This window comes from Astyanax mexicanus, chromosome 18 (genome assembly GCF_023375975.1).
Source record: "Astyanax mexicanus isolate ESR-SI-001 chromosome 18, AstMex3_surface, whole genome shotgun sequence".
Lineage (NCBI taxonomy): Eukaryota > Metazoa > Chordata > Actinopteri > Characiformes > Acestrorhamphidae > Astyanax > Astyanax mexicanus.
Genome location: NC_064425.1, coordinates 40815279 through 40838361, shown reverse-complemented (window position 1 = coordinate 40838361; position 23083 = coordinate 40815279). Strand labels below are relative to the sequence as shown.

Genomic DNA, 23083 nt, shown 5'->3' with positions numbered 1-23083 from the left:
AGGATGGTCCAGTACATATATATATATATGTACTATATGTACATATGCATTGCCAAAAACACAAATGTTTACGATTAAAAAAAAAAAGTTAAAATATTTAACTGTTATTATAGAAATATACATGTATAAGACATTGAACCTGTATGATCTCCAACCAGTGTGTGTGTGTGTGTGTTTCCTACAACAATGAGTTGTATCCTGAGTTGACTGCATTATTTGAAAAGTTCTGGGTGTGTTATAGGGAAGTTTGGCCAGAACAAAGTTGCAAAGGGCACACACACACACACACACACACACACACACACTTGATGCAGGATGAGTGTATGTGAGGCTTTCCAGAGGAGAGAAATCCATCCTGTTCACACTCCGTCATCCACCAGATTATGAGTGCATCTTAAGAAGATTTGGAGCTCAAGACATCTCTGAGACCCCACTGCCCCCTCTGTGTGTGTGTGTGTGTGTGTGTGTGTGTGTCATGCATACAACACACTTGGTCCAGTTTCTGCAGGACAACTTCTTTATTGCACTTTTATATGAACATTTTTAATTGATTGATAGTTTAATTTAAGAGAAACATGTGGGAGGACACTCTACGGACAAACTACTGTCCAGACACAAAATATTCTACTAGATTGTTTATTATTGCTATGAGGATTTGATTGCATTCAGTGAAAAGAGTGTTAGTAAGATTTGAATGTTGGATGATAACCACCTTATTCCCAACTGCACAAATCTTCTTTTACAGAAGTACTGGAGAATGATCTTAAACCAGTATGACCTCAAACCTGTGTGTGTTTGTGTGTGTGTGTGTGTGGTCATTTCCTATAAGCGAGGTGTATTCTGAGTGCATTATTTATAGGTTTCATCATTCCAGAGAACAGTTCCACGGCTACACAGCTCAATGCTGGGGGCTTTAACCCCCTTTAGCCCATGCCTGATATTAGGCATTAATGTTTTTTATCAGCTCTAGAGAGTTATATTTCTTGGCTGTACTTCTCTTCTAGAGAGCCTATACAAGCTGTATGTGTATGTATATCCATCTATAATCACAATACTCAATCCTGCCTATTCGAAACCCAACAATACCCATGCATTTCAACCTATACCTATCTGTACCCACAGAGCATTGGCATCTATTAGCAAAAACTAGACAAAATATATTTGAGACATATATGCTCATATTAAGTGACTGGTGACTTGACTGGAAATAATGATTAAGACCATTATTCCTAAAATAAGTAAATAATCTTACACCCTTAATGCTTAGTAAGACAAAACACTTTTTTTGCCTTGAAATTACATAATTTCCAACATTACCAATGCACAACCATCCATATCTAACCATTCTCATCTATACCCCGCCCATACCCACCATAATCAACCCACCCAAACCTAACCATACTCAACCCACACAATCATAATTACCATGCATATATAAACGTATCTATGCCCATCCATACCATCTATACCCATGCATCTGTATTCAACCACAGCCATTAATTATCATATTTATCTATACTCATCTGTATGCATTCACAGACATTAATACTCAAATTTATCTATACTCCTCTGTATTCATCCACAGCCATTCATATTCATATTTATGCATCCACCTTCAAATTAATTCATACATATATCCATAATAATCTATACTCATGTAATAGCACATAAAATCCTTTGAGATCATTGCAAGTTATCCTATTCTCCAGCAAGACACGCATGCCTTCTTGTTTAATATTTCTCATCAACTAAAGCATGAGACTTTTATTTTGGAAGGTGGCCCACTGTGTAGCGCTATAGTGCAGCACTGACCCCTAGCGGTTTAATGTGGAGGCGCCGCCCCTCAGTTCCGCAGGAATTCCAGCTATTCGGCTCATTTCTGCTCCAGTCGCCCAAAAAGGTTCGTAAACGCCGGTTTATTGTTTTAATTCGTGTTTTTATGTGCCGCTGCTTTTCTGCGTGTTTTATACACTTCTGAAGGCCTGTTAATTTGTGTATTAATGTCTAAATTTTAACTAATTTAATCAGAATCAGAACTGTAAGATGAGTAGCTGTAGGCAGTTTCCTGCAGAGTTTATTAGCTTAGCTAAGCTAGCTTCTCTCTTCAGGTAAAATAATTTACACCCGACACATTTATACGGATACAGGAACATCCAAGAGTCTGTTCCAGGTCTAATTAGACATTACTAACTCTTTAATACAGTATTTTAACCTGAATATATCCTCAGCTGCTGCACCGCATTCCCATACTGCCCATTCAATGAACCAGGCTAAGCTAAGCTAACAGATGCTAGCCTAACCCGCTCTGCCACATTTACACAGTCTAATCAGAGGAATGCGACCAGAAAATGTGTTTAAAACCAGCCTGTTCACTTTATACAGGATTAACATCACTTCTGAGCAATTAACTACACTAATACTGTAATGATTAGTGTGAAATAAATAAGAACATGGTATGTTTGCAGTCTGTCTGTTACTGTTTGTATTACAGACTTATTTTCAGACCCTGTAGCTAACCTAACCCATATAACCTCAGTTACAGAATGTAGCTAAGATAACTAGATCCGTAAAACTTCAGACTAAAGATCAGATAAACTGTTCTTGTTCTGAGAAACATATGTGTAAAGATAGACAGGTAGAGAAATATGTTTATGTGGTAAATAGAGTTTTCCTTTACCTACAGGTCTCTGGTCCTGACTGTTAAACGGTCTGATTAACCTAATTCTGAATATAAATATCATCTTTTTTGCTTTTATGTGCATCTGATCAATACGTACATAGATTGTAGTTGATTGGTTGTACAAGAGATTGGTTGGTTGGTGTATGGGTTTCTCAATGGATGAATAGATGGGTCAGTGGTTGTGTAGATATTGGGATTCTTAGGTAGAGAAATTAGGAGGCAAATGGATGTGTCAATAGAAGGAGAAATGGATGAATAGGTTAATAGGTGAGTGTCTGAATATATTTTAGGATAGATAGATAGATCAATTGGTAAACTGGCTGTGAAAGAGATTGGTAGGTTGGTGTATGGCTATCCAAATGGATGGGTGGAAAGCTGGGTTAGTGGTTGGGTAGATAGTGAAATTGTGGGGTAAAGAAATTGGTAAGTGAATAAATGTGTGAATTGACAGTTGAAATATTGTAGGGTTGGATGAAGAGAGAGAAAGATTGCTGGATGAATAGATGGGTGGGTACAGAGATTGGTAGGTTGCTGTATGAATATCCAAATAGATGGGATACCTGGATGGGAGGATGGATGAATGGGTCCGTGGTTGGGTAGAGAGTAGCGTTAATGGTGGGATTGATGTGTAGACAATGGATAGATGTATGGATGGGTCAGTGGTTGGGTAGAGAGTGGTATTGTTGGGTAGAGAAACTGGTACAATGCTGTCCGGATGTCCAGATGGTCAGTGGTTGAGTAGAAAGTGGAATTAATAGGTAGGCAAATGGATAGATGAATGGATAGGTTAGTGGCTCCGGAGAGAGTGGTATTGTTGGGTAGAGAGATTGGTACAATGCTGTCCGGATGTCCGGATGGATAGATTGGTCAGTGATTGAGTAGAGAGTGGAATTAATAGGTAGGCAAATGGATAGATGAATGAATAGGTCAGTGGTTTGGGAGAGAGCGGTATTGTTGGGTAGAGAGATTGGTAGATTGGTGTCAGGATATCTGGCTGGATGGATGGGTCAATGGTTGGGTGGAGAGTGGGATTGATGGGTAGGCAAGTGGGTAGATAAATAAAAGGATAGATGTGTTGGTACATAGAATCATAGGTGAGTAAGTAAGTGAGTGGATGAATCGTTAAACTAGAATTGTAAACAGATGTTGTTATCTACCATTAGTTTTGTTTCTATGTGAAGAAGGTTATAATCTTCTGGGCGTGTATCTGAAGCAGATGAACTAGTGCACAGTGAGATGAGTTCAGTTGAGTTTCGGGTCGGGACGCTCTCTCTGTGGTTTAGACACATTTGAACAGAGGATGTGCAGACGACAGCTCACTTCCTGTGCTGCGAGTCTCTGAGAGCTACCTTTCTGTTTTCTGAGCTAACGGCAGCAGGAGCTTAGGTTCTGATCTGGAACGGTTCTGATGGCAGCAAATAAGGATGGTAATGGTGATTAATGGTGTGTAGAGCTGTGTGTGCAGTGTGATGGTGAGTGTTTGATGTGATCCTTTTGTTTCTGCAGGTTCAGACTCTCAGCTCGACATGTCTCAGGCTGATAAACTCAAGGTAGGTTTCTTTAGTTCCTGGAACTCCTGTTACTCTGCTTTTAGTTTCAGTAGCTGCATGGTTCTGAATACTGCTGCTGTTTCCTTTACGCATTATTTTTTTGTGTGTTTTATTAATGCGCATATAAACACTTTGCACAACAATTTACTGTACTTAATGCAGCTTTTTTATTTTACTGTGTAGAACCAAGTTTCAGTACTTTACTCACTAATTCTTCATTAGTGTACTGAAACTGTTTTCTGTACAGTATACAACCATTTGTGAATTATTTTTTGGTCACGTACAGACAGGGCCATTATCAGTAATTTGTTAAGTTACTTTTTAGTACTGTACAAAAAACTTTTTTAATTGTATGCAATCCTTTTTTTTTGTAGCTTACAGAACCTTTTCAGTCCAGTATACAGATCATTGTTTAAAAAGTTTTTAGTACTCAATGTATACTGTACTGTATATAATGATTTTCTAGTATTGTATAGAACTCTTTTTCAGTACCTTATGCAGGTCTTTTTAAACTATTTTTTAGCAATGTATAGATTTGTTTTTCTGTACCATGTTTAATGCTTTGCTAATATTGTATAGAATGTCATCAGTTTTTTTTTATAAAACCCTGTTTCAGTACTTTGTAAATGTCTTTTTTTAACTAATTAATAGAAACATTTGTTTTGGCTTTTCTAGGTTTTAGCACTGGTTATCTTTTTCAGTACTTTTTGACAATTTTGTTTCTGTAATTTACAAAAAATGCTTTTCAGTACTTTATCCAGCTTTAAAAAATAACTTAATAAAAACTATTTTTCAGCAATATATATCACCACCTTCAGTACTGTATACAAATAGTTTTTTCAGTAATTTTTAATCACTTTTCACTACTGTAAAGAACCTTTTTAGAACCTTATGCAGCTCTTTTTAAGGTACTTTCTTACTTACTTTATTTTTTTGCTAATATTTTACCTACTGTATGTAATGCTTCTCTTGTTCTTCAGCAGTGTATACAACCGTGTTTCAGTACTTCTATATAGACGTACAATATTGTATTTTAGGACATCTAGCAAGAAGTGCTCAGTCTCAATCCTGGGTGTAATGTAGTTAAACACATAAAATTATAATAACTAGAAAATGTAATAATTAAAACCATTCTTTGAATACCTCTGTACATATAGTGTAGATACCTTTCTAGACTTGTAGCAACAGTAAAATACAAAAAAATAATATGATAAATCCATATGTATGTAAACCAGTTTACTGAAGTGTAGTCCTATACATTTTAAGGCATTGGACTAAGAAGAAAATGCATTTTTCTAGAATTGGTGTGTGTTGGACTGTTGTTGTGAGATTATTTTAAGATATTTGGCCTTCAGTGAAGGTCACTACTGTGATCAGTCAGTGCTCTGCCTCCACATTACAGCTTTCTATTAAAAGTATATACTCGGCTCTGATGTTGCCTGATGTAGGGTGATTAATCGAACCTTCTGGCAGATTCTGATTATGTGTGTTTAACAGCAGGGCCAGTTCACCAACCCAGAGACCCCTGGGTATGTAGGCTTTGCCAACCTGCCCAACCAGGTCCACCGCAAATCAGTGAAAAAGGGCTTTGAGTTCACTCTGATGGTTGTTGGTAAGTACAGATTCACCCTGGATGTTAATGTTATTTGAACTTCATGCTGTATAGTGATCCAAAATCTAGTCCTTCAATCTATACTCATTTAGCAGTACTGCATATTGGTAAAACATAGTAGAGCATGAAGAGATTAGTATTAAAATAGAAATTCTTTATTTGTTGGAGAAATTGAGTGGAGCTTGTAGTACACTGTTGCGCACTCATAGGATGCTGAAGTTGGTGTCCCAGCATTTTCTTGCCAATGTTTGATTGGTGAAAAATTATGCGACCAGGCAGGCAATCTGGCAGAGACATTCCTGGCAAACCCTTAATGTGTGGACGAGCATTACCTGCTGAAAAAATTGATAATGTGCAAATGAAGGCGATAATGGCTGGTTAAAGAATGGCCCAGTCGGCGAGCAATTTGTCTAAATGTCAGTCCTTTTGATTATTCTCTTTTAGTCCAATAATGCGCCCACTGTCATAGTCTTAAAGTCAGACTGGGCTGACTGTCTTGCTTCGAGTGCATTTTAGAGGCATGTCTAGTGGTCAACAATCTTTCACTAAGGGGTACACTACCATAAAGTAGCCACTGAGAGCCTTTTTACAGGGCAGTGGGTAAAGCACTTTTACACCATCTTGTGAAAAGACCCAGGGCCCTGTCTTAAACCCCTCCAACAGTCTATTTTAAAGCCTTCACCATTTAAATAGCAAAGGTGCTTGTGAATATATGTATTTACCCCACAGGCATTGTGGTCTTGAAATGAGGTGCATTCAGGTACGTTTTTGGTGTATTGTTATCTTGGCAACAGAAAACAAGTGCTCTACTGAATGAATAGTCAGACGTCAGACGTTCATTGCTATCTTGGAGTAAATTGTGTCAGGTGCTTCAACATAACGCGTGCCAGTTAGCAGCTATACAAACTTTTACATCAACAATAAACGAAAGAAACAAGCAGGTCAGTTTCCACTCCTGAGAAGGGTTTGACATATGCAAATAGCTGTGCCGTTAAAATACCAATCCACCATTTAAGTTTCTGCATACCTGAGATGTAAGTTGATAGTTTTAAAGAAAGTCTATATTTTAATTTTATGTCATATAATTTAGTGTTTAATTAACCCTTCCAGATGAAAGGAAAATATAAGCACTAGCTCCACGTTTCAGAAGTGTGTGTTTGTGGGGAATTCTGGGGGATGGGAGGAAACTTGCATTTTTCCGCCGAGTGGTTTCCTTATTATGGAAGGGACTGTGGGAATCCGTCGCTCTGCCAGGATTGGATTGCTATGCTGGAGAACAGCTGAAACTGATAGATAGAGTCTGTTAAAGCCTGCGGTTCTGTCTCTTCGGCTGCGTAAGTCCAGCTGCTGACCCTGACCAGGAGTGCACAGAGTGCGCTGGAGTGGGGGTGGGGACTCGCTCCTCTGCCTTAAAATAAATCACTCTGGAATGCAGCGTCTGATTGGCCACTTTCAGCTTCACAAACAAAGCAGGGCTGTAGTTCCGTACAGAGGCAGAACAAACACAGAGGAGAAGTGAGAACTGGGAACAGAACAGCAGAGGAACAGTGAGGAACCGGTCCTGTACTGTACACACACACACACTTCAGATCATGTGACTGTTCATTTTGTAACTAAAGGTGCCTTATATGAATCTGGAGACTTCTGTTGATATTTAAAATCAACAGAAAAACAAACACACAAACGCATCTCTTTCTTTACTGTTCCTTCAGAGGTTCTGCCCCTATAGATTCATGCATAACGTCAGTTTGCGTCAATTGTTGCTCCAGTTTCTGCTGCTAAGAAATCGGAATCGGGATTTTAAAAATGAATTTTTCTTGTCAAATCGATCTTTATTGAAATGATCTGATATCGATTCAAGTAAACCTGAGATCGATTTTTATAATTAGTCTACTTTTCCAGTGTGTCAGCATCTTCCATTTGCAGAGCCGGAGAGCAGCTTCAGCTGCAGACCAGCAGTTCCAAAACATGCTGTAATTTTAGAGAAGCTACAAGTTTTATTCTCACTTAAAGTCAGAAAATCCTGCTAGAGTAGTTAAACAAGATGTGTCAGTAAATTTATGATGTCTCTCTTGCATTTAGCAAACAAGTTAGTGTTTTCTGTTCCATCTTTCCTCTGTTCCACCTTGAATCACACCTTAAATGCACTGGATCAGCAGTTTCAAAACATGCAGTAGTTTTAGAGAAGCTAACGGTAGCAACAAGTAACTCAGAGTTATTACGCCTGCTAGAATAGCTAAAAAAGATGCGTCAGTGAATTTATCTCACTCGCATTTAGCAAACAATTTAGTTTTAGCAGGTTCCCAAAGTTTTCTGTTCCACCTTAAATGCACTGAATCAGCAGTTCCAAATCATGTTTTAGATTTAGAAAAGCCAACATTAGAGACTAGTTTTATTCTCACTCAGTTATAAAGCCTGCTGGAGCTAAATAAGGTGTGCCAGTATATATATTTATATCTCAATTGCATTTAGCAAACAAGTCCATTGTATTTATATTACTTTTAGTTTTCACTGTTACAACTTTTATTCCACGTTAAATGAACTATACCAGCAGTTTCACAACGTGTCATTGTCTTAGAAAAGCTAAGGTTTTTTTTTATGTATTTAATGTTATTAAAGCCTGCTAGAGTAATACATTTAACGCTAGCTTATTGTTTAGCAAACAAGTTAGTTAGCGTTAGCATTGTCCCTGCACTAGACCAGCAGTTTCAAAACATGCAGTAATTGTGAAGATGCTGATGTTAGCAACAAACTATCTTTGGTTAATTCCTCATGTAAACACTACTAGTTTTTTATATTACAGAATTAATTTATCTGAAAATCTCTTTTAAATCTGAACAAAAGCCTATAATTGTAACTGAAATGTTTGACATTTAATTAATCAATATTGAATCAAAATTTAATCAAGTTGGAATCTTGTGAATTGCATTCGAATCGGTGGTGACACCCAGGCCTAGACCATTGATTTGTCTATCCTGTGAGCAGTATTAACAGTGTGATTATTTGTGGTGTTTCCAGGTGAGTCTGGTTTGGGGAAATCTACTCTGATCAACAGCCTGTTCCTCACTGACCTCTACCCAGAGCGGGTCATCCCCGGAGCGGCAGGTCAGTAAAAACACAAAAACATTAGTAGAACATTAGTTTCGTTTTTTTTTTTTTTTTTGTGTGTGTGTGTTAGTTGCTGTTTTATGGGTTGTTTTTATTTTATTTAAGGGGAGCGGTACACCTTTTTTTCCATTGTTCATGTTTATTTGTTTTAAATGGAAGTTTGAACATTTCATGATAATAGAAATAGCAACCTTGCTTATGAACCGTGGCCTAATATTGGTTTTGTCCTGCTGTGTTGTTTTTAGAGAAGATTGAGCGCACTGTGCAAATTGAAGCCTCCACTGTGGAGATTGAGGAGCGTGGTGTGAAGCTTCGCCTGACTGTGGTGGACACGCCTGGATATGGAGATGCTATTAACAGCCAAGACTGGTACTTATTTATTTGAATAAATTGCAACCAGATTCATTTGTTTAATGCTTCGGCTTTAAGATGCCCCATCAATTCCTTAGCATTATAAGCACCAATGTTTTCCTAGTTTAAAATTGGCTTTACAGGTTGTATGTGTGTGCAGGTTACACATGTAACTATAAAATTATGATTGGTCAGATTGATTTTAACACATTTGTACATTATTGAATGTGCAGAAGTCTTACAAATGTAAAAGAAACAAAAAGTATGCAGCCTTTAAAACTAAATTTATAATATTGGAGTTTTAATTACAACAGAAAAGAAGGCTCTAGTACCCTGTTGGAGCCTTTAGCCTTAATATAAGATGAGATACGGTTGGGTATAAAGATATACAGGTTCTGTTTGGCAACCTGCAGCACATTTACCCTCAGATGTTGTTGCAGCTGGGCCTGTAGATCCTGCTCTACACTTGTAAGTTGCTGAAGCTGTCATACAAGTTGATTCTGCCAGTGATTTAGTGGTGATAACCTTAGTGAAAAAAGGAGGGCAAGAAAATGTTGTTAAGATTATCTGGTGGAAACATTCCTGGGAAACTCTTGCTTTGTGTGGGCGAGCATTATCCTGCTGAAAAATGGCAACTAGAAGCCCTGCCATAGGAGGAAACACATGTCACAGCAGGATGTTTTGCACATATCGCTGAGCTGTAAGGCTACGTTCACATTACAAGGCTAAAGTGACTCAAATCTGATTTTTTTTTCTGCCTGTGTGAACGTGCCAAATCTGATTTTTTTAATCAGATTTGAGTCACTTTCATATGTGGTACTAAATCAGATACATATTCGATCCACAGACATCCTATCCACAAGAATGTGAATGGTCAAATCGGAATTTTGCTTTTATACACGAGCTGTGTGCTTTACTCTCATACCCACACATCTCTTGGTGCAGCTGTGCAGCTATAGCTGTGAAAAAACAGCAAAAGCAAACCACCTGGCCTTTTTTCTCTTCCTCGACCTGAGCATGAGCTTCAGAGCAGCTGTTAACTGTTTCTCCACTCCAGCAAAAATGCTCCACATATGAGCTGCTAACTCATCCATTTCCCTTTATAAAGCTATGAGTCATATTTCAAATATGAAGTTTTTTTGTTGTTGGTGAAGAAGGCGATGTTTATTCTGGTATCAATGTGCAGCATGTGAGGGGTTTCAGAGACAGATTCATTCACGTTACACACAGATACAGATCACTTACATTTGTGATTGTGAATCGTCAATATAGCCAAATCCGATCTGAGCAAAAAATCGGATTTAAGCAACGTGGCTTGTAATGTGAACGTAGCATTAGTGTCCCTCATATCACTACTAGGGGTGGCTGACTGTGTATGTGAAGACAATTAGGAAAGACAATACATAGTATTCCAGTAGTCCAGGTTTCATGTTCACTACACCTCTGCAAACTAAAGCTTTTTTTTACTGTCCCTTGCAAAAGTGATTCTCCTTTTCTTTTTCTTTTTTAGATGTTGAGGGTAAATTCAGTGGTGTCTTAAAAATGCAGTGTTGAATTTGCCTACTTATTCAAATGAGTGTCAGTTTTAGACAGCGTGAAAGAGAAGTGGTGAGCTTGTGAGGAAATAGTATGAAATAGTTATCTGGGAAGCTGAAGCAGCTGCTGTCTGTGGGAGAGCTGAAACAGGAAATGTCCCACTTTACGATCAGGGAGAGACTGAGAGAAGCGCTGGAATTCTCTCTAAAAGGAAATGTATCCTGTTCCATTTGTCTCATCACTGTAACAGTCAGTATTTACTCTCATAGTTTTGTGTGACTTTGAAGGTTTAATCATATATACTATGTGGTACATCCTGTATAATCACACCTCTGGACACTACTTACACTTAACTTAAATACAATACTTGCATACTAGCAATACTTGGATATTACAGTTTACAGACAAGCAAATACAGGACTACTTTCTGTGATTACAGAACTACAAAATGTCCTATATGATCAGTGGAGCTGAAAAAGTAATGGGTGTAGAAACAAAAAGGTGGTCATAATGTTATGTTTAATTGTGTCTTCAACTCCAATCATCATTCCATAAACCACAGACCCATTGTAGATCCCAGCGAAACCTCCCTGACAAGTTTCCTGCTTTCCAGTTTCAGCACAATCATCGCCTACATTGATGACCAGTTTGAGCGTTACCTGCATGATGAGAGTGGGCTGAACCGCAGGCACATCGTGGACAATCGCGTTCACTGCTGTTTCTACTTCATCTCCCCTCTCGGACATGGGTGAGTGTCTGATTTCTGTCTTATAATAAGATTTAGTCTTTTAAAACTGTAATGACTGAATAATTACTACATTTGGGTACTTAATACACAAACAAATCATCTGCTGTTGAGTAGATAAAAAAAAGAGTTGAGTGGGTTATATCTCTTTGTAAGTTTTGCACATTTACAAACACATGTTTTAAAAATGAAGATATTTAAAAAAAAAAAAAAAAAAAAAACATATTACTAAATATTGTCCCAATCCTTTAGTCCATCCAAGTGTAACGCCATCCATCCATTAAGTTAAGGGTCCTGTTTGATGTTGGTATTTTTTGGTATTGTGTTCAATATTGATGTCATTCACTCATCACCCAATATTTCTATTGGATTGTATTATGATAGGATGAATCATGGTAATATGATTAAATAGCCTAAAAAAATGTATACTTTAATGTTTCCAGAACAATTGTGCGAATTAACGCATGGACACCACTAGTTATTGTTTTAACTGTCATTAGAAGAGAAATCTCATCAAAGTTGCGTATTTTAAATAATTTTATTTAGGCTCTGTGTATGTTCAGACAGCAGACATCAGACTGATGTCCCTCTCTTTCTGTTTGTCTCTCTCTCTTTTTATATCGCTCTCTATCTATCTATCTATCTCTCTTTCTCTTTCTCTCTCTCTCTCTTTCTCTCTCCGCAGTCTGAAGCCCTTGGATGTCCAGTTTATGAAGGCTATTCACAACAAGGTCAACGTGGTGCCTGTTATCGCCAAAGCTGATACCCTCACTCTGAAGGAGAGAGAGAGGCTCAAGCGCAGGGTACTGATCTTTAAATCTGTCTTACCTACAGTCACCAGTATATATTGAAATTAATTATATCACAGTTATTATTGTGTTTATACAACTTTTAAAGGATCTGTAACACACAGTATATGTAACCAGGGGCTCTTTTGGGTAGTATACTGTAGTATAAAGTTCCTAACAGCACTCTGTCCTTTACTTTAACTCATGAAGCCCCAAGTGACACATACTGAACAACCTAATAGCACCACTTAGGACAGTATATGAATGTGTGTTGGTTTATCTCACCTTTTGTTTACAGAATGTAGGAGTGTTGGGTTAGTGCTGGAGATAAAACTCATTTTAAACGTGTATAAACGTTTGCTTCAACAGCTCTTTTCCAACCACTTAACCATTTAAAAGCTTAAATTAATGTTTTATGTTCCATAGAACTAGAATGACTTCTGACCTGATTTTCAGAGCTAAATAGTTCTAGTAATAATTAGTAATAGTATGAAATTGTCCTTTGTGTTACATCATGATTTTAACCTTAAAATATTTACAGTCATGTTATATTAACCTCCTGAGACCCGGACTTTAGCTTGGTGTGCATTTTTAATTTTTTCCCTCTATTCAGGATGACCTGAATGTATAAAAAGTATAAAAGCATAAAATCTTAACTTTGTCTTCTTATAGGAAGAAAAAAATATATATATATATTCTTGTCATTTGGGATCAGCCGGACCCAATTAGTCAAAAACTAAATTTTAGCTTTGTACAGAAAGTAAATAACATAGTTTCAAATATAAAACTCTATGAGATTATTTTACCTGTCCCTTCAGTTTCTGTCTGGACTGGGTGTAGAAACTTTTGACTGGGATTTCCGCCATCTTGTTTTCAATCACTTAACTATAATGTTGTCATGTAACCACTAGATAGTACAGGCGGTGTCTCCATATGATGCTAAAGGGCCAACCTTTTTAAAAATTAATTATAATGGTGTAGAGAAACACAAATGTAATGTCCTCGTATGAGGACGCTGGGACTCAAGAGGTTAAAGAATGAACAGCTTACTGAATTTATCAGATTCAGTTTTGAAGTTGGTATCAATGTTCAGAAGTGGGTCTGGGCTCTTGAGGTTTAAATCAGAAATGATCAATGACCCATTTAAAACAGCATAACGCAGGAGTTACTGTTTCCTGTTTCTGACTGTCATAATTGAATTTCAGATTTTAGATGAGATTGATGAGCATGGCATTAAGATTTACCACCTGCCTGATGCAGAGTCAGATGAGGATGAGGACTTCAAGGAGCAAACCAGGATTCTGAAGGTGTGTGTTAAATATATCTGATGTTCATTATTTTAATGCATTTATATTTGTTAGGTAGTTGAAGTTAATCCCGTTATTTGTACAGTATTGTGGAATTGTTAGACTGTCTTTATACTTTGGGTGACAGCAGTACATTGTGGCACTATTTGGTTTGGTTTAAATGGACTCTGGTTGGTTTGTACTCTTAGTGCGATTCGATTGAAGGTGTGAAATCAGTAATCGCACTCGGGTGCGGATCAAAACAACCGAACCGAGACTGGATCGCTTGTGGTGGTCTCAATCCGATCCAGCTATCAAATATTCTCCTTTTATTAGTGATAAACTGCATTTTCACAAATTCAGCAAGTCTTTAACATTTTCATTTAGTTTTTATTAATTGACGAAAACTCTGTTAAATTTTTCCATACTTCTCTTTTTTAAGTATTAATTTTTATGTAGTTCTTGTCTCGTTTTCATCATAAAAATAGGTTGTCAGCGAGGGTTTTTTTTTTTTTAAGAAAAAGGAAAAAAGAAAACACAACTTGGTTTAACTATAAATTCCCTCAGTTTTCTGAATGTAGTTTTCCATCTTGATTGATAGATTTAAAATCATTAAATATGTAAAAATATGACCTAAGTGGACAACATACAGCACTGTAATAATCTGTAAAGCTATATATCTTTTTAGTGCAGCTCTAACATGCTCTTGTTTGTGTAATGCTGTCTGTTCATCAGTAGCAGTGAAAGCAGTTACTGATGATTTATTCTTTTAATGTTATTTTTTTTTCCCAGACCAGTATCCCGTTTGCAGTGGTGGGCTCCAACCAGCAGATCGAGGCGAAGGGGAAGAAGGTGCGAGGGCGTTTGTACCCCTGGGGTGTGGTGGAGGTAGAAAACCCCGAACACAACGACTTCCTCAAGCTCCGCACGATGCTCATGTGAGTTAAACTCCTCTCCAGGGTGCTCAGGTTCCTAAAATCTGTATAGTCTGTTTTATATGGTAGCAGGTCTGTCAGGATAACAACTTGGTTTGGATGATATATTATTGCGATTAACAGTATTCTTTACTTTTATGACCATTTAATGCCTCTAAATTAATTTTGATGATATAATGATGATAAAGCAATTGCAGCCTAAACTTTTATCTAATAGTACTTTAGGAGAATACACAACAGAAATTTTAGTTTTATCCAGCTGTGGTCTGCTGTGGGTTTGGAGGTGAGTTATTAATGTTAACAAAAATGAGTCAATATCATAATTTTCATGACAGGACTATCTGGTACCATTTTATGATCAGTTAAGTACTGTTTTCATTTATCAGTACTGCTAGTGCTTTATTATGAACTGTTTATTTGCATGAAATAATGAGATAAAATTATAAATAAATAAAATGAATGACTATGGTCATTACATGTTTAGTTACTACAATTCATTATTACATTTTTTATGATTATGCTTAGTTAATTGATTGTGAATGGACTCAAAACACCTCAGAAACATGTTGTATACTTCTGTCAGTGTTCTCAGTATGACTTGGTATTGGTATTGAAAGATTGTATTACGAAAGACTGTATATTTTATGGCATACATCACATCAAATACATCTAACTGTATTATTCTAGAACTGTAAATTTATTTGTAAAAAATTCATAGGGATATAGTTTATGCTATTTTTTATAATACATTTATCATAATGCTATGTCCTTGTGGGTAATATATTGTTAACAGCATGAAAGCATTCACACAGCAGGTAAAACTGGCCCATATCTAATTCTGCACGAAACTGAAAGAAACTGACATTGCGTTATTAAAAAATAACAGGACATTTTACCAGAAATTAATTATCCAACATGTAATGATCTTTATAATGCAGTCTGTGCCTCAATGATTGAAGTAACCAAAAATACTTTAAACAATGTAATTTGACATTGCACAAAGCATTGCGTGTCCTGCCCTACCCAAATCCAACCCAAATGTGTTATATGTGAGACACATATACAAAACACACTGAATCTGACAGTTTCTGTTCTGATTTGGGCCGCATTAATTTGTGTTTTTAAAATCTGATATGCATTTAATAATATTAGAAGACTCATGTTCCAACTGTGGTCTAATAAAATGGCTAAATGCCTTAAATTAAAATAAAAAGCTGGCTGTCTGTAGCTGAATAACAGGACCTTTTTACAAGAAAACTAACAAAACTTTTCTAGGATGAACTCAGCTGCAGCCTGAACTCATTAATAGCATCACATTAAAAAAGGCAGTGTGAACAGCCTAAAATAAATATCTGATTAAATGTGTGAACGTAGTCTAATTGACCCTGAACATGTAGTTCAGCAGTCAGTATATGTTTGCTTGTTTGACTGTCTGTGTCTCTGCCTGGTGTTTGTGCAGCACTCACATGCAGGATCTACAGGAAGTGACCCAGGACCTGCACTACGAGAACTTCCGCTCAGAGCGCCTTAAACGTGGCGGCAGGTTGTCCTCCCATGGTTACATTCTGCCTCTGTCGCCTGCGTACGTACTGCCCTGCCTGTCTTTCTACACCTCCCCCACCCTACCAGTACTCCAAACCCAGGAACTACTACAAACATTTATTATAATAATAAAATTCATAAACTGTTAGACATCTCCATATAGACAGATGGTCTCCTTAATTAACATTAGTTAAGAAATATATACATACCAGAATTGTACTTTTCAGTGACTACTAATGACTTTATACTACAATAATCATAGTTTCATATAGTTCTCATAGTCTTATTTATATAATTGTGTTGCCTTAAAAAACATAAAAAATGAATAAACGTTTTAAAGAAATAAAAATATAGTACTACTTATTGTAATAATAATAATTATAATAATAATAATAATAATAATAATAATAATAATAATAATAAGAAGAAGAAGTAGTGAGAATTACATAACCATATACACACCCAAAGTCATGTTACAGTATATATAAATAATATATCAATAAATAATTCCTTTCTCCTATAAAAGGAAACTTGCTGTTTTGGGTACTGTTTTGGACTTAATGTATATTTAAGGATATGATACTAACAGTGCCTATCCTCTGAGATAGATACTTTATCTTTACAGAAGTCGGTTGGCAAGTACAAAGTATATGTCCCCTAGCCAGTCTGTTAGATCACTATATAATTAGAAATAATACTATATTATGTGAGGAATGAACACGGTGATGTAAAACCACTAGTTTTTGTGTTTATTTTAATACAGTAGGAAATAAACACTTTAAACTGCCTAGATGAAGAGCCCCATAGATCTAAACACAGCTGATCTGTGCACTGTACATCTGTGTATTATAGATGTATTTAATCTGTACACAGTGTATTTGTGTTGTACACACACAAATTCAGTATAGTTTAGAGGATAGGAGGGGGAGGTACTGCTGAGAGCTCAGTCAAAGCTCTGTCTGTCCATCAGCCTGATGCTTACTCTGCCTCTACACTCGCAAACCCGCATTGCCTCGCCCGCTAACACGCACGCCTCTCTGCCTCACACGCTCTGCTTCAACACACTCTGCCCCACCTTCCACACGCTCTGCACACACTCGCTCTTCCACACTGTGTATGCTGCTTCTGCCATGAGCCCTGATCACCAGACCTTACCTCTCACACACCTTTCCGGGTGTGCACATTCTGGATTTGTAAATTTGAATATTGGTATAATTTTATTATTTATTTTATTTTTTTAAATTAATTAATTAATTAATTAATTAATTTTTATAATACAAGTGGTGCGCTGAAATTAACGTTTTTGCAATCTATGCTATTGTAATCATAAATGTATTTCGGCAGTTCTATTTGAATCACAAATTTACCTCAGCTCAGCTAATATTACTATCTTAGCCTTTTATCTTTTAGCTGGAAAACACCCAGTGTATAAAAATGTACCTAAACTGAGTAAGATGAAACCAAGCGTGATGAGTTAAGCTGAATGCCTTATTTTGATTCATTTATTTGAATAGTGAGGAAAAAAACTTAAAAACTCAGCTATAACTGATTAAATAATTATAACTATAACTAATTAATCCAAACGCAGAAAGTACTTTTTTTCTGTTTTTGGACGAATACTTTTCTTGCTAAAAATTCAGTGCATCCCTATTATATAGTTTTGAAATAAAGCTAGCAAAACTTAAGCTGTGTTGAGCATTAGGCTCCTCACACCCTGTTTTGTGTGTTTAACTGTGCTGGTCCTGTAGGAAGGGTCCGGAGCCGGAGGAAATGGACAAGGACATGATCCTGCAGGAGAAGGAGGCTGAGGTCCAGTAAACTCCACGCACTGACACATAAAGTACACTGGATAATGTCTGAAAGTGCTGTGTAACGCTGGCTGTGTGTTTGTTTGTGCAGCTGAGACGAATGCAGGAGATGATTGCTAAGATGCAGGCACAGATGCAGAAGCAAGGAGACGGGGAGGGAGACGCGTGAACGACACAGTAAGACCATTCAAACTGTTTACAGACCTAAAAGCAGAATGGTGGTGGTGGTGTACATTTTTAATGGCTTGAAATGGTTTCAGATTCACAGGTTGTTCATACACTGCAACCAAAAAAAAAAGTTAAACACTCTAATATTTCTTTTGACCTCCTTTAGCATTGATTGCGGTACACATTCACTGTTGCATTGTTTGGATAAGCTTCTGCAGTGTTACAAGATTTATTTCAATCCAGTGTTGCATTAATCTTACAGCAGCATTGATGATGGTAGAGTCTGACCACTGCACAAAGCAGCGCTTCTCCATCCAGCACATCCCAAAGATTCTCAATGAGGTTAAGATCTGGACTCTGTGGTGAACTCTCTCTCTCAATCCATGTGTGAAAATGATGATCTCATTCTCCCTGAACCCTGAACTCTTTCACTATTCCAGCCCCATGAATCCTGATATTGTCATCTTGGAATATGTCCGTGTTCACCATGGAAGAAAAAACCCATTGATGGAATAACCTGGTCTATATTCAGTATATTCAGGTAGTCAGCTGACCTCATTCTTTCAGCACATACTGTTGCTGAACCTAAACCTGCAGACCAACTGCAGCATCAAGCATCATTGGTTTGCGTACCTCCTTGGGCTGCATTTAAGCATTTTGTTTTCTTTAGAATTTTTTTCCTTAAAAAACATGTGACAGAAACATGAACCTGCTTTTACATGTGAATTAGGGGTGTGCCATATGGAATCGTACACAATAATATCGCAGATATTTTTTAATAACGTTCTTGCAAAAATACCCGGAATTATTGTGATATAATTTTACGGCCATAAGGGGCATCATGGTAAAAAAATTTTGTTGTTTGTAGGAAAAGAAACATTTATACTGTTTACATTTCCTATTAAATATCTACTAAAGACAGATTATATCTCAAATAGGGGTGTGGCATATCATGTCATCTGCAATAATTTTATATTACTTTTGTTGCCGTATTGTATTTATCTCCTTTTTATTTAATTCATATTAAATAAAGTCATATCACCAAGAATATAATCACAAAAATAACCTAAAATATTGTGATATTAGGTTAGGGCCATATTTTACCACCCCTGGTGTGAATGTAAGTTATATCTTGTTGAATAGAAGGAGTTTTTAAGCTCTTAAACAGGACTAATTCAGCTCATTTTGCTTTTCTCAGGTGCAGAGCTGATGTTGGAGCATGACCAGAGAAGAATGGATAGAATGAGGAAGAGGAGGAAATGAGAAAACTGAGAGGATATATATATAAGAGAAGGGGAGGATGCTGGTCCATGTCTCGTTTTGCTTGCCACTTTCTTAGTTTCTTCTACTCTTACCTGGGATAATGGTTTTTGTTATTTCTTTTTGTAAGCAGTATTATTATTTTTGTTATTTTTTGTATTTACCCAAACGCTGTTTCTAATATTATTTTATTTGTATCAAACGTTTGAACTATGCCTATATCCAAATTTAAGTACACAAATCAGTAGCCGTTTTTTTTCTTGATGTTTGTTACAGAGACATTTATGTGAGAGCGTTTTATAGATATTGTTTTTAATCTGGTAAGAAGGCCACTTGCTGCTGATCTTCAGTGAGAACCCGAGAACCCACTGCTGTGGAGCCTCCTGAAGGAAAATATCAGTAGGACACATAAAGCCTGCAGCCAGCAGTGCTATTGTTAGCCACATTAGCATTTATGGCAAAGCAGTTGCTTTAATATTCTACGCTGGCTCCTCCAACAGTGGAGTCTTGGGACAAAACTCTGCCAGCTGGCTACAAAAACACTGTGAAAAGACTGCAGTAGCACAGGATTTGGACCAGTACCATTGTGATTACTGCACCTGTATTTGAAGGAGGTGAGGAGTCAAATATGGTTTGAATCTGATTTGCTAAAATTTGATTTTGTGCGGTTTCTGTTTGTCCAGACTATCTGAAATCAGTGTAGATGCAATCTAGTTTTGCCACTAATCTGATTTCATGTGTTTTCTGGCTGACCAAACTATCCACATCAATCTAGATACGATCTAGATTTGCCAAAATCTGATTTCATGTAGTTTTTGATTGTCCAGACTACCAGAAATTAATCTGGAAACAATTTAGATTTGCCACCATTCTGATCTCATGTGTTTTCTGTCCAGACTATCCAAAATCCATCTGGAAGCTATCTAGATTTGCCAAAAATCAGATTTTGTGTGGTTTCTGGCTGCCAAGACTATCCGAAGTCAATTAGATACAATCTAGATTTGTCACCAATCTGGTTTCATGTAGTTTCTGGTTGTCCAGACTATCCGAGATCAATCTGGATACGATCTAGATTTGCCAAAATCTGATTTAGGCTTGCAGTCTGAACATAGCCTCATTAGCCTGTTGATCACACACGTGGAATAGTCTAATGAGGATTCATTGTGACATCATCATAATGGTATGAGCTCCTGCTATTGCAGTGTAAAACGTGCAGAACCACTTTTTTAAATATTTGAGTAAATGAATTAGAATAATAAAAAAAACGAATATTTTAAAACAAACTCTACTCTGGAAGCTTTGTTTTCAGCTTTTTGTTCGGTGGAGACGCGGCAGGTGTGTTCGAACTCCAGAACCCGTTCAGATCAGATTTTTCTGCTGTAGTGAAGAAGGAAAGGCGGTTCGTTCAGGTGGTTGTTGTGGTGTTTCTGTGTACTGTATGTGCCTCTGTGGATTCTGCCCCTCGGCTGTGAGAAACAGCTGTATGATGTGAAGTGGACTGAACTGGTGCAGTTAGACAGCCAGGACTGCAGTGAAGTTTTGGACCGGTTCCGTGTTCCGATTGTGGGCCCTGATGCATGCCAAATAACTCCTCCCTCCTACTCTGGCCCTTCATTAATATTGATGAGCCCTTGTCAGATGATGGTTAATGTGAGTATGTGTGTGAGTGTGTGCCCCCTACTGCCCAATCTGTTATGCATTTACACAAAAAAAAACACATCTTGATATGTGATGATCTCGTCTGTCCAGCTCAGAACTGTCTCTATTTCTGGGACGCTTTGTCCATAGTTTATCTTAAAGCTGTAACATTCCAGTTTTACGGTTTGAGAACTGTCTATAACAAACTTGTTTGCTATTATCTTATTGTAATAAAGGTTTTTATTAAAGCTGGTGTGGTACAGCAGTGTTTTTCTTGTCCTGTAGATTTTGGTATATACAGCTCTGAAAAAAAGAATGAGAGCACTTAATAACAATGTTTTTTCTTGATTTTAGCAAATTGAAAACCTCTGGAATATACTCAGGAGGAAGATGGATGATTATAAGCGATCAAACCCAGCTAAATTGCTTGAATTTTTGCACCAGGAGTGGCATAAAGTTACTTCAATATTTTACAATATAGACCACAAGGGGGCAGACTGACTCATCTAATACAGAATACTGCATTATTTACAATATTGTGTATTAATAATTAATTATAAATAACAATTATATTGTTATTGTATAAATTTAATTCTATATATAATTAGTACCAATCATCAGTTTGGACACATTCTAATTATTATTATTTTTTTATTATTATTATTTTAGATTAATTTTAGATTAATATTAAAGCATAAAAACTATGAATGAACACGTTTTGTTTAACTTTTTTTTTATGTTTGCCTCATAATTGCAGATGAGTTCCTTGATAGTTGTTATGTCTTCAGTATTAATCTACAATGTAGGAAATAAAAATGAACTAAAAAACATTACTTAAGAAGGGGTTCATCCAGATTTTTTGACTGGTACTGTAGCTGAGATCTTGCTCATCTGATTTACAATCATTAAACTCACCAAATCACCAAACCAGCAGCTGGTAGAATACAAACCAAAAATAATACTAGACTCCATGAGGAGATATATGGAGATGATTTACTAAACACAGTGATCTAAAATCACCACTATCAATGTATGCATGTTATTACTATTTATTCTCATGTTACCCATATCGAAAAAGCATGTTAACATTGTTAATTTTTCCATCTGTAAAACATTGCTTCAACCATATGGTTTATGTGTATAGATTGTATTAAAGTGTACACATTAAACATGTATATATTGTTGTAATACTGTAGTACCAAACAATTATTACTGTAATGTATGATCAGTATCATAGTATGGTGCTACATTACATCACTAAAGTACAGCACAATATTGTAGTGCTGTATTGTAGCACAGTATAGTAATACAGTGTAGGTAATATAATGTAATATAATACTGCAATACAGTTTTGCAGTGTAGTGATTTACTGCAATGCTGTGATGAAGTTTTGCACTGTATTAACATAATTAAGTACTGTAATGTACTGTATTACAGTGCAGCTCAATATTGTAATGCTGTAATACTGATTTGTAGCACTGATTTGTTAGTATGTTACTGAAGTACTGCAGTTTAGTACTGTAATATTGTACTGTACTGTAGTGCTGTGATACTGTAGTACCATAATTCAGTACTGTAATGTAATGTATTACAGTACAATGCTACATTACATCACTACAGTACAGCTTAATATTGTAGTGCTGATTTGTAGCACTGTGTTAGTATGTTACTGCAGTACTGTAGTGTGGTACTGCAATATAGTTTTGCAGTGTAGTGATGTACTGCTACATGCACTGTAGTAACATTATTAAGTACTGTAATGCACTGTGCTACATTACAGTACAGTGCTACATTACAACATTACAGTACCGCTCAATATTGTAGTGCTGTAATGTAGCACGGTGCTGATTTGTAGCACCCATTTTTTTAGTATGTTACTGAAGTACTGCAGTGTAGTACTGTACTGTATTACTGTACTACAGTGCTGTAATGTAGTATTACACTGTAAAATGTTCTGTAGTACTGTAGTACCATAATTCAGTACTGTAATGTACAGTAATGTAATGTACAGTGCTACATTATATCACTACAGTACAGCTCAATATTGTATTTCTCTAATATAGCACTGTAGGGTGG

General features: G+C 36.6%; 1 protein-coding gene across 5 annotated transcripts; it reads left to right on the top strand.

The window, feature by feature from the left end:
- Positions 1-1826: 1826 nt before the first annotated feature.
- Positions 1827-21255, top strand: septin2 (septin 2). 5 transcript variants are annotated; one of them, XM_007245083.4, is made up of 13 exons: positions 1827-1900; positions 4187-4230; positions 5731-5842; positions 8861-8947; positions 9196-9319; positions 11451-11585; positions 12268-12385; positions 13576-13677; positions 14449-14594; positions 16051-16173; positions 17882-17942; positions 18033-18118; positions 19308-21255. In XM_007245083.4, exons 2-12 carry the CDS (start codon positions 4207-4209, stop codon positions 18108-18110), a joined length of 1110 nt encoding a protein of 369 aa, XP_007245145.1. In that variant the 5' UTR covers positions 1827-1900; positions 4187-4206; the 3' UTR covers positions 18111-18118; positions 19308-21255. The 5 variants fall into 5 exon arrangements, with proteins under 5 accessions (XP_007245145.1, XP_007245144.1, XP_007245142.1 ...); XM_007245082.3 differs by having other exon boundaries at positions 5728-5842; XM_007245080.4 differs by lacking the exon at positions 1827-1900 and adding an exon at positions 3977-4107.
- The last annotated feature ends 1828 nt before the right edge of the window (positions 21256-23083 follow it).

Excerpts from the sequence above, each read along its gene's own strand:
- septin2 (XM_007245079.4), top strand. Across the intron at positions 4,231-5,727 it reads CTCAGGCTGATAAACTCAAG|CAGGGCCAGTTCACCAACCC; the intron begins GTAGGTTTCTTT and ends TGTGTTTAACAG. Across the intron at positions 11,586-12,267 it reads ATCTCCCCTCTCGGACATGG|TCTGAAGCCCTTGGATGTCC; the intron begins GTGAGTGTCTGA and ends CTCTCTCCGCAG.